The sequence below is a fragment of the Rattus rattus genome, chromosome 3 (genome assembly GCF_011064425.1).
Source record: "Rattus rattus isolate New Zealand chromosome 3, Rrattus_CSIRO_v1, whole genome shotgun sequence".
Taxonomy (NCBI): domain Eukaryota; kingdom Metazoa; phylum Chordata; class Mammalia; order Rodentia; family Muridae; genus Rattus; species Rattus rattus.
Genome location: NC_046156.1, coordinates 25103461 through 25118104, shown reverse-complemented (window position 1 = coordinate 25118104; position 14644 = coordinate 25103461). Strand labels below are relative to the sequence as shown.

The following is a 14644-nucleotide window of genomic DNA, read 5'->3' as shown; positions in this document are numbered from 1 at the left end:
ACAACTTGACATAGAATAAACCAAGCTCATGGATTTTTTATAGTTGCAGAAAAGATAGCAAATCTATTTTCCTACAAAATCTATAATATAATTGCACATTCAAATGTAAAAATATGCTAGTTTTTTAAAATGTTATATCTAACAGTATATGAAACCCAGTTTGAAAAAAGTTCCAATCTATAAGTCTCCGTTTTAACAAACTTCAGCCCCAAAACCAAAAACCTTTTTGTTAGAAGGTGGAAGACACAACCTGCACAGCAAAATATAGAAATATTTAATGTTGTATTACGCTCAAATATACAGTCATTTATGCTAATTGCAGTTTTGAGGTGGGGAGGTCTGTTTGAACATCGACAAATTGTGTTATTTTCAACATCACTAGATGCTTTCGGAGTTTGAACGCTGTAGCATCTTTTAGGGGAGCCTTGTAATTCAGCAAGCTCTGTTTCAGGCTGGCACCACATCTGTATCCTCTGTTCTTTCCTAGTGCATTCTGCAAATGTTAACGTTAAGATCATGTCATTAATCGTAAGGGTGTCAAAGGGTCCCAGCACCGAATTGTCTGTGCTTCGTCAGCTGCAGTCCACATTAAAAGTAATTCTGTTGTTTTCCTTAGACTTCTAAACTTATATTTCTCGTTGTCTACAAAAAATCATGTGTCTCTAATCCATCCACTTAGTCTGTTGTAAATACAAATCCCCACCAAAGTATAAACTTCCCGGTAATTATAAAAACGGGCAGCAATTTTGAAACGGGTGCTAAAAAGAACAATACATAATATCAAACAAAAATGGCACTTTGGAAGAACAAATGCAGTTGACAAATTCAAATAAAAAATCAAAACAGAAAGAAAGAATGCACAAATATTCAAAGTTTTCAAAATACTCCATAAACATTCTCTGTGTTTCACTGGAGTCCATGATACGCCATTTTTAATGTTGTCCTTCTTTCTTTCCTTTGGTTGGTCTGCTCGGGATTCCTCAGTCAATTTGTGTCTTCCCAAGAACCACCTCTAATTTGATCTTACGTATTGTTCTTTTAGCACCCATTTCAAAAATCGCTGCTTTATTTTTCTTTTTTTATTAATTCTTGACATCTAATGCTTTGGGGCCCCTTTTTTCCTAAGACATTGAGAACTAGCATTAGGTTGTGTACTTGAGATCTTTCTGGACTTTTTAACGTGTACATGCATAGCCATACACTTGCCTTTTAGAACCTCTGTATTTGTATAACAAAGTTTTTAATAATTTTGCTTTTATTCTCATTTGATACTGATTTCTTAAGTTTTACTCGCCAATTTTTCAAAGATCCACTTGTCGTTGAAGAGCGTGTGGTTAAGTCTCTGTGTAATTGTGTGGTCCCTGTGGTTTGCTTGTTACTGATTTCTACTTTTATTTCCCTTTTGTCCTTATAAGATACCATAGATTATTGTCATTCTTCTATACTTTTACACTTATTAGGCCTGATCCATGGCTTGAATGCAATCCGTTTTAAAGAATGTTCCATGGGCTGCTAAGAGGAAAGGGCTTTTTGTATCTTTGGCAAAGTATTACACACACACACACACACACACACACACACACACACATATATATATATATATATATGATCAGTTAATCTTGTTTGATACAAGGTATAGTTTACCTGTAGTTTTCCTTGATATTCTGTTCAGATTATCTACCTACTGATGATATTGGAATATTACAATCATGAGCTATTATTGTATAGGGGCCTGTCAGAACTTTATTTTTGTTGTTTAATTAAATTAGGAATATGTGTGTGTGTTTGTGTTCATGCATGCGTGTGTGTGTGTGTGTGTGTGTGTGTGTGTGTGTGTGTGCACGTGTAAGTAGAGTTTTAAGGGAAGGTGAGAAATAGAAAACTATGTTAAATGGAATAATACAAGAAGATGGAGACTTGAGAACATCGTTGAAGGAAGAGACAGGAGCAAGAGATTATTTTAAAAGAGATAAATTTAAAACTTGCTTCATTAGAAAGAAATCATTTCTCACCATTGACAGAGTTAAAAACATACTGTCAAGATCACATAAGAAGGGGAATAGAAAACAAGACACAAAGTATTTAAAAACCCAGCAGTACTGAAAATATAGAGGAGAGAAAAAGAGCAAATATAGGAACCAAGGAGAAAAGCAAACAAGTAAACAGGAAAACCTCATGTCTCAATAATAATAATAAAATGCATAAACATAGTTAAGGAAGTAGAATATATGTGTCTGTAAAATGACAGTGGTCCTGACTAGGAGCAGAAGACCTGTGAAGGTGAAGCCAGACAAAATCAAAGCACGAGTAGGATAGGGGATCATGGATTCATCATGAGTTGAGATATGGGAAACCGATAGCTTCCAAGAGAGGGAGAGTCACTTTTCCTCAGGTGTCTGGCTGTTGGGAGGCTACCCCTGCTCCAGTACAAAATACAATTCAAAGTATAGGCATAGGCCAGACGTTTCTGAGTAAAACCCCAGTAACGCAGGTAGCTCCCAAAATGTCAAATCAGATTTCAAGAAAATAAAAGCCTTCTGCGCAGCAAAGAAAATCATCAACGTAATGAACAGAGTTGGAGAAAATCTTCATCAGCTATATCTCAGACAAGAGTTAATGTAGGAATATACAAAGAACTGCAGAAAATTAAATATCACAAACTTCTGTCAACCAATGGATAGGCCAATGGATTAAGCAGATGTTTCTCAGAAGAAGAAATACCAACAAGTGAATTAAATGTGTTAAGGCTCTTTAACCCTCAGTAAATAATACAGATTCAAATCACTCTGAGATCCCATCTTACCCAGTGTAGCATAGCTACCATTAGGGACACAAATGACAAGAGCTTCAGTAGAGTGACATGAAACCCTTATTCAGTTTAGGCAAGAGGACAAAATGGTAGGGTCACATGGAAATCAATATGAAAGTTTCTCAAAACCTACAAAAAGAACTACCATATGACCCAGCTATAGCATTTCTGGTCACCCACCGCAAGGACACTTTATCCACCACAGAGACACTTGTATAGCAATGTTTCCTGGTATTCTATTCTCAATTGCAAGGAATCAGCCTAGATCAGTCATAATTTCATGACTGGATAATGAAAATATGGTACATATAAACAATATGGTTTTATTCTGCTGTAAATAAGAATGAAATTAGTAGTAAGGTGAATGAAAATATAAAAAAAACCCACAATCAGTGTAGTCATTTGGGATCAGAAAGACAAATACAAAATGCTTTCTCTTACATGAAGATCATAGCACTTACTTTTCATGTATGTATATTTATGTACGAATGAGTGGAAGTAGAGATCAGGAAAATAGAAAGGAGCTCCTCAAAGGGAAAAGGAAGTTTTAAGAAAATAGGGTGAGGAAGGTAACAGAACACATATGATAGCTAAGTGGAAGGAGAAATAGGGAAACTAGAGGGGTGCAAATTGGGAGAAGAACAGGGAGATGGGAGAGAGAAGCAGGTATGTATGAAACTATGTATGTATGTATGTATACCTGTACATACGGAAACAAATGTCATGAGGAAATCTGCTCCTTTGTATGGTGACTGGCTGAGAGGTAGCTCAATGGTTAAGAACACATGCTCTTGCAGAAGACCCGGATTCAGTTCCCAGCAACCACATGGCGGTTTACAACCATCCATTATTTTAGTTCCAAGGGATCTGACACTCTCTTTTGATCCATGTAGGCACTTGGCATTCATGTGGTGCACATACATACATACATGTAGATAAAAAACACTTGTTCACACAGAATAGAATAAGTAACATCTTTAGAGTTTAAAATATATATTTAAAATAAATGAAAAACCTAATGAAGGAAGCCTTTTCCAAAATATAAGCTAGTCAAGAGATAACTGATGGGTAGTTATAAACTTATGACCAGCCTACAATCCAGCTTTAGGTATGATGAGACATGATGACACCAGTGGATAGGTAAGAAGTGTAGAGAAATCCCATTCTTCAAAGAGCAGTGGCCGGGAGCCGTCTTGAAGGGCAATCTTGATAACTGAGCTACCCCGAGCCTGAAAACATGGGACAGTCATAGGTCAGGGAGCATCGGTGTGGTTTCTCACAGCCCTAGGGTTAGAGAAGGCTCAGAGAGACTTGAGGAAAGAAAGGCAACGGAAGGTAACAGAGGACTTGCATAAGGCAAGTCAGCCCTTCAATACCTAGGAGTAGATCATATCAACTGAGAGTGATCTTGCAATCTGACAGCTCTGAATCTGACATCAGCTGGAGTAATCAAGCCCTGGAAGCACCCAGTTGTCATTCACGGCCGTAGAGCCTGAGGTGTCAGAGGACTAGCCACAGTTGTATTCCTTGGGCAGAGGATTGACTTCAGGAGTCTGTGAAAGCGCAAAAGTCCTTTCGTCTGCACCAGTTTCAGTGTTGTGCTTGCTGTGGTGCCAGGTAAGATCAATCAAAGCCCTGAAGTGAGATCTCAGTACCGTCCTATAACTAGCTTACGTCTGCGTGCCCTGCGGTATTGAGACCCTGTGTATTCTGGTCCTGGATGCCTTACCTACAGTTGAGCTGTTCTCACGGCTCCCTGGCCCTCCCCAGCTGTCTGTCTCTACTCTAGTTCCATGAAGTTGCTCCTAGTCCTACACTAAAACCAAAACCAAAAGTATAAAGGCGTAAACATCTCACAGATCTTTATATCTTCTAAATAAACTTCTTGCTTTTTCACAATGTTGATTCTCCATGCAAGGTTTCTCTAAATGTGTGCAGCATGAGCGTGTGCATGTGTGTGTGCACATGTGCCTGTGAGTCCATGTGTGTGCACGTGTGCATACGTGTATGCGTATGTGTGTGTATGTGTGTGTGTGTGTGTTTGTGCGCGTGCGCGCGCGCGCACGTGTGTGTTGTATTCAAGGTTTGGTTTTCACTACTTCATTCTCTTCTTTCTGTTTAATTTCTGCAGGTGTTATGAGCTGCTTGACTGTCTCACGTGTGAGCATGCATGCGTGTAGGTTTTGAAGATACCTAGCTATCCTAGTACGTATCAATTTAGTAGTTTACATGGATGGTCTCTGTACTGGCTGATTGACAAAGACAGCAGGTGGGATCTGGCACGTAGGAGGTGGGAGGTGAGCGTGACTTTCCAAAAGCTCTTATTTAACATCCCCCCAAAGAAATCAGAAGATACGACGGGCAAAATTAAGGTCATAATTGACCTTTCAAACGAAATTGAGTTGGAAGTAAGACCGAAATACGTTAGATTTTAAAAGTCAATTCACATAGAAGGTGCACTTTTGATTCGCATACACAGGAAAATGAAGTTCCTGGGACTGCTGTTTGGATGTGCTAAGTTTAGCGCCTTACCCACGGTGGCCACGGTAACAGCTGGGGGTATTTCACAATGTGCAATTCCCTTCTTTTCCTGCTAGCGTTCCCAAACTTAGCTTAGAATTCTTGTTTGAGTGAACATTTTACATTAGTTTTCAGAGCCCTAAATCATTCCGTGGGAACATCTTGATATTTAAGCATACGAATCCCATTTAAAACAGAATCAACAATTACTCACCAAAATTTATTTTACCTTGAGGTATTTTATTAAGTTGTTATTGTTTGGATAATCACATCTAAATCATAACACGACACTGATTTTTTTTAATGTTGTAATCTGAATATTTCTTTATTTAAAGAATGTGCTAAGTCACTCCTTCCAACATCTGGGGCTGAGTCTTCTTTGTATAATAGACCTCACTACTTTTCCAACGATACCTCTTTCTTCTCGAAGTGTATATGCAGTTCATGAATTGGGTTTCTATCTCAAATATAGTATAGGTATAAAGCACCATAAAAGGTCCATATCGTCACAGTTCATATATGTGCCTTAAGTGAGTGACCGCATCAGTGAAACTATAATTTCAGAAGCCCTAGCAAAGATATTGGGGGTTGTATAGAAGAAGAAGGAAAATTTTAAACCATGAGTTTGCAGAATGGTAGTTAAAAAATACCTCTGTTCTTAAATGCACATGATTAAGTTAATTCCTTAAAAATTAAAGCTTCGGGGTTGGGGATTTAGCTCAGTGGTAGAGCGCTTGCTTAGCAAGTGCAAGGCCCTGGGTTCGGTCCCCAGCTCTGGAAAAAAAAAAATTAAAGCTTCATACATGACTTCTGTGACATTGACACTAATATTAATTTAGAATCCAGTTTATTTTCCTGAGCTTGAGACCCATATGTGTTGGTGAGGTGGCTTGAATACGAACGCCCCACCCCACCCCACCCCACCCGGTTTGTTTATCCGAATGCTTAGTGACCAGGGAGTGGCCCTATTTGAGTAGATCTTAGGAGGTGTGGCTTTGTTAGAGGACGCTTGTTGCGGGAGTGGACTTAAGTTTCAAAAAGCCCACCGAAGATGCGCATTCCTCTTTTTCTGCTGTCCGCCTGCCTACTGGCCGCCATGCTTTCCACGTGTCCTGGTGATAATGGACTGGATCTCTGAAGCCGTGAGAAAGCCCCCAATTACATGCTCTCTTTTAGAAGAGTTACCAGTACCTCTGCACAACATTAGAACCCTGACCAAGACAAGTAGATATTCTACAGAGAGCCATATCAAAACTGTGCCAACGTAAACGTGATATTTCTCCATCGTATTTCTGAACCGCCTCCTCCTGGACTTGATACTAGAACCCACTTAGGCATTCAACACCAGCATAGACTAATCTTAATTTCTCTTATCCCCGTGTAGGTTATCTTCTCAAGATCACCAAAGCTTGAGTTTCTTCTATTCACACACATCTTCCTAAATATAGTTTTAAAGGTTTCTTTCTTATTCAGTCCACTCTTCCAAGTCACCAACTTCATTAAAAATAATACATATGTTGGGGAGATGACTCATCTGGTAAAGTACCCGACACATAGATATGAAGAACTGGCTTTCATCTCTAACACCTACATAGAAGCCGGACATGATGGCATTGTCTGTAACCCCGTCCTGACAAGCAGAGACAGGTAGATAATGGAAGGTCTTCCAGTGAGTCTAGCTAAATCTGTGAGGTTCATTTGAGAGATGTTGCCACAAAAATAAGGTGAAAATTCAGAGCAGTGGTTCTCAACCTGTGGATTACGACTCCATTGGGGGTCAAATGACCCTTTCATAGGGGTTGCCATTGAAAAGCAGAGATATTTTCATTGTGATTCATAATAGTAACAGACTTACAGTTACAAAATAGCAATGGAAATTTTATGGTTGAGGCTCCCCACCACATGGGAAACTGTAAAGAGTCACAGTGTTAGGAAGGCTGGGAACTACTGGCTTTGAGGAAGACGCCAAGGACCTACGTCAGGTCTTCACATGACATGTCCCCCCAACACATTTGCATATGCACCTGGATGTATACACAAATCTGTAGGCTGCATATATACATGGATATGTATGTACATAGATGAAGAAAGATGTAAGTGCTGCATTTTTTTCCACTTAAATATCTCAGGTAGCATCTCTCATTCTGACTTACAATTCTTTCTCTTTTTTGATTTGAAAATGCTTTTGTCAAACATAAGCCTGTTACTTTTAGTGTATTGTATAGTGTGGGTTCAGGTATTTTATTGATTTTCTTCTTCTCTGCTCATCAAAGAAGTGGTCAATAGTTTGTTTTTCTGTTATTTTCTTATCCGGTTTTGGTCCCAGAAAAAAATGTAGATTTTATTGAAAGAATTCAGAAGCATTCCTCTCCTTTTCCTTTTTATTTCATAGGTGGTTTGAGGAACATAGGTGTTAGTTCTTCTTTAATGGTCTTGTAGAATTCAGCTATGAAATCATCTGATCCACAGCTTTACTTTAGAGACGTTTTATTTCTAATTTAATCTCATTGCTTATTATGATCTGTTTAGGGTTTTACATATCCTTTTGATTCCATTTTAGTTGGTCATATGGGTGTCTGTATGTATGCATGCATGTATGTATACATAAGTATATATGTGTGTATGGATATATGTGCACATATGTACATATGTATTGATGCATTTCTTCAAATTTTCCAATGTGTTCAAACTGTTTTAAAATCATTTTTATTTATCTCTGGATTTTGGTGGTGTCAATTGTAATATCCTCTTTCTCTAATTCTAATATCCCACAATTTTATTAATTCATGTCTCCTTTCAAGGAGTTTGTCAATTTTATTTATTTTTCTAAATAATCATTTTAAATTTTTCTTTAATTACTCAATAGAATCTAGACTTCTCTCCACTTTATATTATAATATGACAGTTCTGGGCTTCTTCTGGTTTGACGATTATACCACACTCTTGGTCTTTGCTGTAGTCCAGAGCAGTTATTTCCTGTTTGCCAGAGAAACACTTTCTCGATTTCTTTTGCTAATTCTTAGCAATGTTCTCACTCTCTGCTTCAACACTGAGATTGCTGGTTAGAATTCTTCAGCTTCACCAGGTTAAATATTTCATGTGTAAGCTCTCAGACTATTCATCTGTGTAATTCTGGGTTAAAATTGCTCATTCAATTAATATTTTACTTGTGGATTATAAAGCTTATTAGGATGGGATATATGCTGTGTATTTACATACATACATACATGCATACATTCATACACACATACATACCTATGTACATGCATACATACATACACACATACACGCATACATATGTACATACATAATACATATGTACATGCATACATGTATACATACATAGATACACACATACATATGTACATACATAATACATATGTACATGCACACATGTATACATACATACATACGTACATATGTACATACATACATACACATTTCAATTCTGATTCTTTTATATGGCTGCCATTCCCTTCATTCTCTTCATGGAACAATCATGACTTATCTTCTCCTCATTCTCACATGTTTCTTAATGTGGGGAGCAGACTATGTGACTGATACTTCTGAAGTAAAAAAATTACAGTTTCCAGCTCCCTCTCTTGTCCTCCTCATTGAGTGTGCAGATTATGGAAATGGAAGGACTGTATTCTGCTCTGAGTCTCTATGTCAAAGCTTGCAAAGACAAGCCATATGTGAGGAGCTCTTTGGTGCCTAGGTCTGTTGGCATGCAGGGCACTGTCTACTGAGATCTGGGGTGATGAGTTGGAAACCCATTTTTCCATATCTGTTTGCCAATCATGTTTGTCAGATTTTCAGTACTAAAGACCACATTGCTAAACACTATTCATCACATTTCCTCTTTTACTTGTCTCTGGTTTAGGAACAGAAGCAGCAGAGGCTACGTGCTGGCTCCCAGTGAACATTGTCACTCAAGCATTACTGCATTCTACTGCTTCTGAACACCGCATTTAGGGAATAAATATTTACCAAATATCTACTGTGACCAGAAGTCTCTAGGTAGACTAATTAATCTGATTTTTGAGATTGAACCATTAGGGGTTCTATTTCTTCTATTTTGTTTGGGTGGGCTGGAATTTGAGGTCATATTGTTCTCGGTGGGTTTCAAAGATGTAAAATTCAGTTTAAAAAGTGTTTCCTGAGGGTCCTTCATCCATCACCCTGGTTTCTGTGCTGTTTATTTTCCTAAGATGCTCCTTACTTCTTCTCGGCAAGTAGGATGCATTGTTCTTTAGGCAACTAAATGTTTTTAACATTGTGCCTCTGTGTTTGATTAACGCAATTTTTCCTTGCAGAATATTTATAACTACACTTAAGCCATAGCAGTTTCTATGGTAACATCATAACTTTCTAACATCAGACTCCAATGCAATCAACTAAAATGACTATCACGCTCCAATTCCTGTTTGTTTCACCTGCAGAATTCTTCTGGTCTATTGTACCACACATGGATTTTCCACATCTGAATTGATTTGGGAACTATAAGTCATTTCAGACATTCGTGTTTGGAGTTAAGATGCTGGCCAAATTGATTATATTATATAGAAAGCATTATATGATGTTGATCTAGTTTTTACAAAATTAGGGCCAGTTTTACATGGGCCGGCAAAATATGGAACCTCACTATTGTCAAAATATTATAAAAGTAAATCTCACTCATTAATCCAATTTGATATATATTTAACATACCACAAAATTTTGATTTCATTGTTTTTCTTTATGCCACAGTTGTAGATGACTATTCTGAACATACACATATATATGATAATTGGTGTTATTTTTACATGTTCCCCAGGGGTGGAAAATGGTGAAATTCTTAGGTTTGGATACAGATAAGATATTTCTTTGATTCAATCTATTCATTTGAGCCTGTGAACTCTGGAAAGGACTTACATTTCCTTATTCAGATAAAGAGTATTTTAACTAATGCTTCTTTTTTATCTATTGATTCAGTAAGAAACACAAAGACATGTATGACAGAATCTAAAACATGTATGAGAGTAGTTGAGTTATATCCCAATGCAGAAAATGAAAGGCCAGAAGGGGAGAAGCCTTTATATGTGTTAGCATTATCTCAGATGCTCCATGTATAGACTTCGGAAAGTTCAATTGTTTGGAGAATGTGCAGAGCTATAAACCAGAGAAAATATTTTATACTAATTTACCATGGAAGATACAATATCCTTCATGTCAACATATATAGAAGCATTCCTTTTGTAGCATGCCTGTCCCACTCCCCCTGCATATACTAATGTTGGCAACAGTGTTAGATTAGTCTCAGGTGGAGATGTTCTGGGTAACGAATGTGGAGGTTGTTAGATTCTTTGCTGGAATAGATCCTGGTGTGCTTTGAGTGGATTCCTTTGGCACTTGGGGAAATATGCCATTCTCTCTAGTCTGTGTATTAAAGGCTTAGCACACAATTAAATGCTGACCATAGTGGTTGGGAAATTATAGGAGATGAGGTAAGGGCTGCCACAGAGAATAAGGAGGCAGTTACTAATAGGTCAGAGAAATCGACTTGAGAATCTCAGTTCAAATCACTAAGGCAACTGTTTCTCAAAGTCTGTTGCATGTCTGGAAACTGTAATGCAGTTGCATAACCAGAGGGAGCTCCTCAGCCACTGTCTCCGCCTCAGAGGAAAACAGCTTACCCGAAAGTCACACACCAGTCTCATTTCTACATCTCCCTTATATGTTATATATAGTTATATAACTTAGGTTCTTTATGTGGGGTGTGATGAAGCGCTCTGATAAAGCAACTTTATTATCTGATAAAGACGAAGGCTTTATTCTGGTTCACACTTCTGAAACATGACAGTGACGGCACAGCAGCAGGAGCCCGAGACAGCTGGTCACATTTTGTAAGCTGTCACAGGACAGAAAGCAAGAGACACGTGCAAGGTAGAACTCTCCTTAGTTCCTCTACTTCATAAGGCCAGGGATTCCCTGCCCAGGATGCGGTCCCACTGACTGTCAAGACAGATTTTCTCACACTAATTAAGATAATCAAGATAATCCTTCAAAGGCCTTATCTCAGAGAACAATATTAATTTGGATAATCCCTCACAGGTGTGGCGGGCCTAGAAGCACAGCTGATTCTTTAGTTGGTCAAGCTGACAATTTGTCGCAAACAACACAGATGCCAACTGCTCCTGGTAAAGTCCAATTCTGAATAATCTCAGCCTAATTATCACCTGAGTTTCTCATTTTGAAAAATTCTAACCCCTATCACAGAGAGAACAGTGTTTCTCAATTTCAGGAGCTTAGATGGATGGCGGTGACACTGAGTTGGTGACGCACAGTCCAGAACCAGAATGTGACCAATACTGGGTACTAAGCTTAAGCCAAGTAGGACAGGAAGCAGATATTTTTTTCACAAATGATCACGAAAGAAGACTATAGCCCAGTTGAAGGAATATTTACCTAGAGCTCTGGGTTCAGCCTTCAGAACCACATAAACCTAGTATGAGTGCCCATACCTAGAGCCTCAAAAGTTGGGAGGAAGAGGCATGAGGACCTAAAGTTCAAGATCATCTTCCATTGCATACTAAGTTAGAGACTGGCCTGAGATACATGAGGTCCCGTCAAAAAAGAATCAGAAAAGAAGGTTAATAATGAATAGAGGTGGGATATGTTAGAGATAGACAGAAAAGATCTGAGCTTCTTCCTTTTAAAGAATGGTATTTATGAGGTAGATTTTTTTTTCTTCTGCTGCTGTTACAAACGCCACAGCTAAGGGAAGTTATAAAGGAAATAGTTTAGTGTCTCATGGTCCTAGAAGAGCTAAAGCCCATAATGGTATAGTGAAGGCAGCAGGTGACAGGCATGGCAGGAACAACAAGATATCAGTTCACATCTTCAATCTTAAGCATGAAGCAGAGAGAACAGACTGCAATGAGGGTGAGGCCGTATATCTTCAAAGCCAGTAACACAGTTCCTCCAGCAAGGTCTTCCCTTCTAAGCCTCCCAAGCAGCACCACCAACTGGGAACCAGGAGTTAACGTACCTAGACTATGAGGGGCATCTCATTCAGAACGTAACAGATTTTTATGAGTTAGGGGAGAAAACCTAATAGCTGAGAGCTAAATGTAGCATGATGAGATGATATTGTGAATGAAGTAAGTTCGGAAGGAACTGAGGGAGGTTGAGAACAAGCGCCAGGCCTGGAGGTTTCAGTCTTGAAGAAGGAAGAACCATTCTGTGTCTGAAAACAAAACAGCATGGTTCAAAAATAGTGTGGAGTGTTGATGAATTGATGGAATACATGGGCGATGACCTCAATTTTTCTCTGTGAAGCAGGAAGTAATGATGTCTGCTGAGGGTAGTCTGTCATGAGAAATTTTCTTTCCTTTCTTTCCTTCTTCCCTTCTTTCTTTCTTTCTTTCTTTCTTTCTCTCTCTCTCTCTCTCTTTCTTTCTTTCTTTCTTTCTTTCTTTCTTTCTTTTTCTTTCTTTCTTTCTTTCTTTCTTTCTTTCTTTCTCTCTTTTCTTTCTTTTTTGGGTGGATAGGTTTGGAGTAATGTCAAGGGAATGGGGACCAGAGCCATCTGTGAACTGATGAAAGAGTGTTGAATTCAGCACACATTCAAAATACATCCGGCTTCATGGCTGCTGGGTTTTCCTTGTCTAAAGTTTCATTTTTTTTAACTTTGTAATTATATTTATGTACAGAAAACTTAAGTGTACATTTAACCCAGCTTAGTGGCGAGTTCTTTAGCCTTTGCCTTTTCCAGCTTGGCAATCACGAGCCACAGACTTAGGACCCAGGGCGTTGCCTCCCCCAGTGGCGCGGGATCTCGTCATATCTGTCATTAATTGGTCCTAATAGCTTCCACCAGCTTAGCCAGAGCACCCTTGTCTTCTGAGTTAACCTGTGTGAAGGCAACAGTGGTGCACGTCTTCCTGTGGACCAGGCGCCCCAGCCTGGCCTTTCCCTTGATGATGCAGTAGGGCACCCCCATCTTTCGACACAGGGCAGGCAGGAAAACCACCAGCTAGAAGCAAGCATGAGCTGTAGGCTGTTTCGGCAGAAGCAATACCCTAGCTACACTACTTTGTGGCAATTGCTAAGTTTCATTTTTTTTTAAAAAAAATGAATTTATGCCTTACCTGAGTTCATTTTCACTGTAGTTTTAATAATGAGTCTACGAATTTGTTTCATGGGCATTCCCCTGGACAGAGAGAAAATTATTTGCTTGTGCCCGAGTCTTATAAAGTATGTAGTGAAAGTATATTGAAAGGAAGTGGAGAGAGTCCTTCCAGGTTTCTTCCAGGTTTAGTCGTGGAATCTATGAAAGCACAGAAGCTCAGGAGAGTCTGTGGCAATACTCAGTTGATAGAATAAGGACACCAGGCTGGGTGGAAAGGACAGGGATAGCTGGGAGGTAATTGAAGGATAGAAAGGAAGGGGTAAGTCTTGATAGATTTGAGAAGATACTTAGTGAGATTAAGGAAAGAAGAAAACAAAAGGGCTGGAAAGCATCAGAGGTCATCAAAAGAGCAGATTATGAAGCTATTTCAGGAATGTTACACTTCTAGGTGGTAGGAAAAATAAAAAGCTTCTGGTGTTATTAAGGGAATGAGTGAGAAACCCAGAACATCAACGGAACAAAATGTGTGGTCCTGGACCAGAACACTCCACACCCTGACCCTACGTGGTCTGTATGTGTGTTGGCCTCTGCCCCACAACTGGGTTTGTTCAGACTATTCCTGTAGTTTTGACACACAGCTTATCAGGTGTTCCCATGTAATTCTTATGTAGAAGGACAAGGATGCTAAGTCAGAAGCCAATTCTGTAGAACCCAGGATGGGAAGCTTGTGCTATGCGGAAACTCTGACCCACAGATGGCTTTACATGAGGGAGGAAACCAGCAGGAGAAGGATTAACAGCAGCAAAGTGCTCTAGCTGTCTAAATGCATACACTCTGTTAGTTACAGCCAATCAGAAGGCAGACATTACTATGACGTGTCAGGACTAGCAACTGAATCTTGGAGAATAAGAAATGGTCTACTTTTAGTTGATAGAAGGTACTGGAAACCCACTGTTACTGGCTCAGCAATACTGTCTGGATTAAAAAAATAAGAAAAAACATTTTCTTTGTTGTTAGAGGCAACCTTTTGTATTTTCAAAGCAGTTATCTTTGTAACTATGAAAATGAAGGAATTAGATGAGTAGCTTTTTTTTTAAAAAAAAGGAAAAGCTAGTAGTTTATATAGATCGATATATAGATATATAGATATTGATATATATTGTGTTTACATAGTCCCTGAAGTTAAATGCAGGTATCCATAA

The 14644-nt window shown here is 38.8% G+C and overlaps 1 protein-coding gene across 1 annotated transcript in view; it reads left to right on the top strand.

Annotated features, from left to right (window-relative positions):
- Positions 1-6380: 6380 nt before the first annotated feature.
- LOC116895241 (interferon-induced protein 44-like) overlaps positions 6381-14644 on the top strand; it is a 47509-nt gene continuing 39245 nt past the window's right edge. The window contains exon 1 of the mRNA XM_032896562.1: positions 6381-6444. Coding sequence (XP_032752453.1) covers positions 6381-6444 — 64 coding nt within the window. The remainder of the gene's footprint in view (positions 6445-14644) is intronic.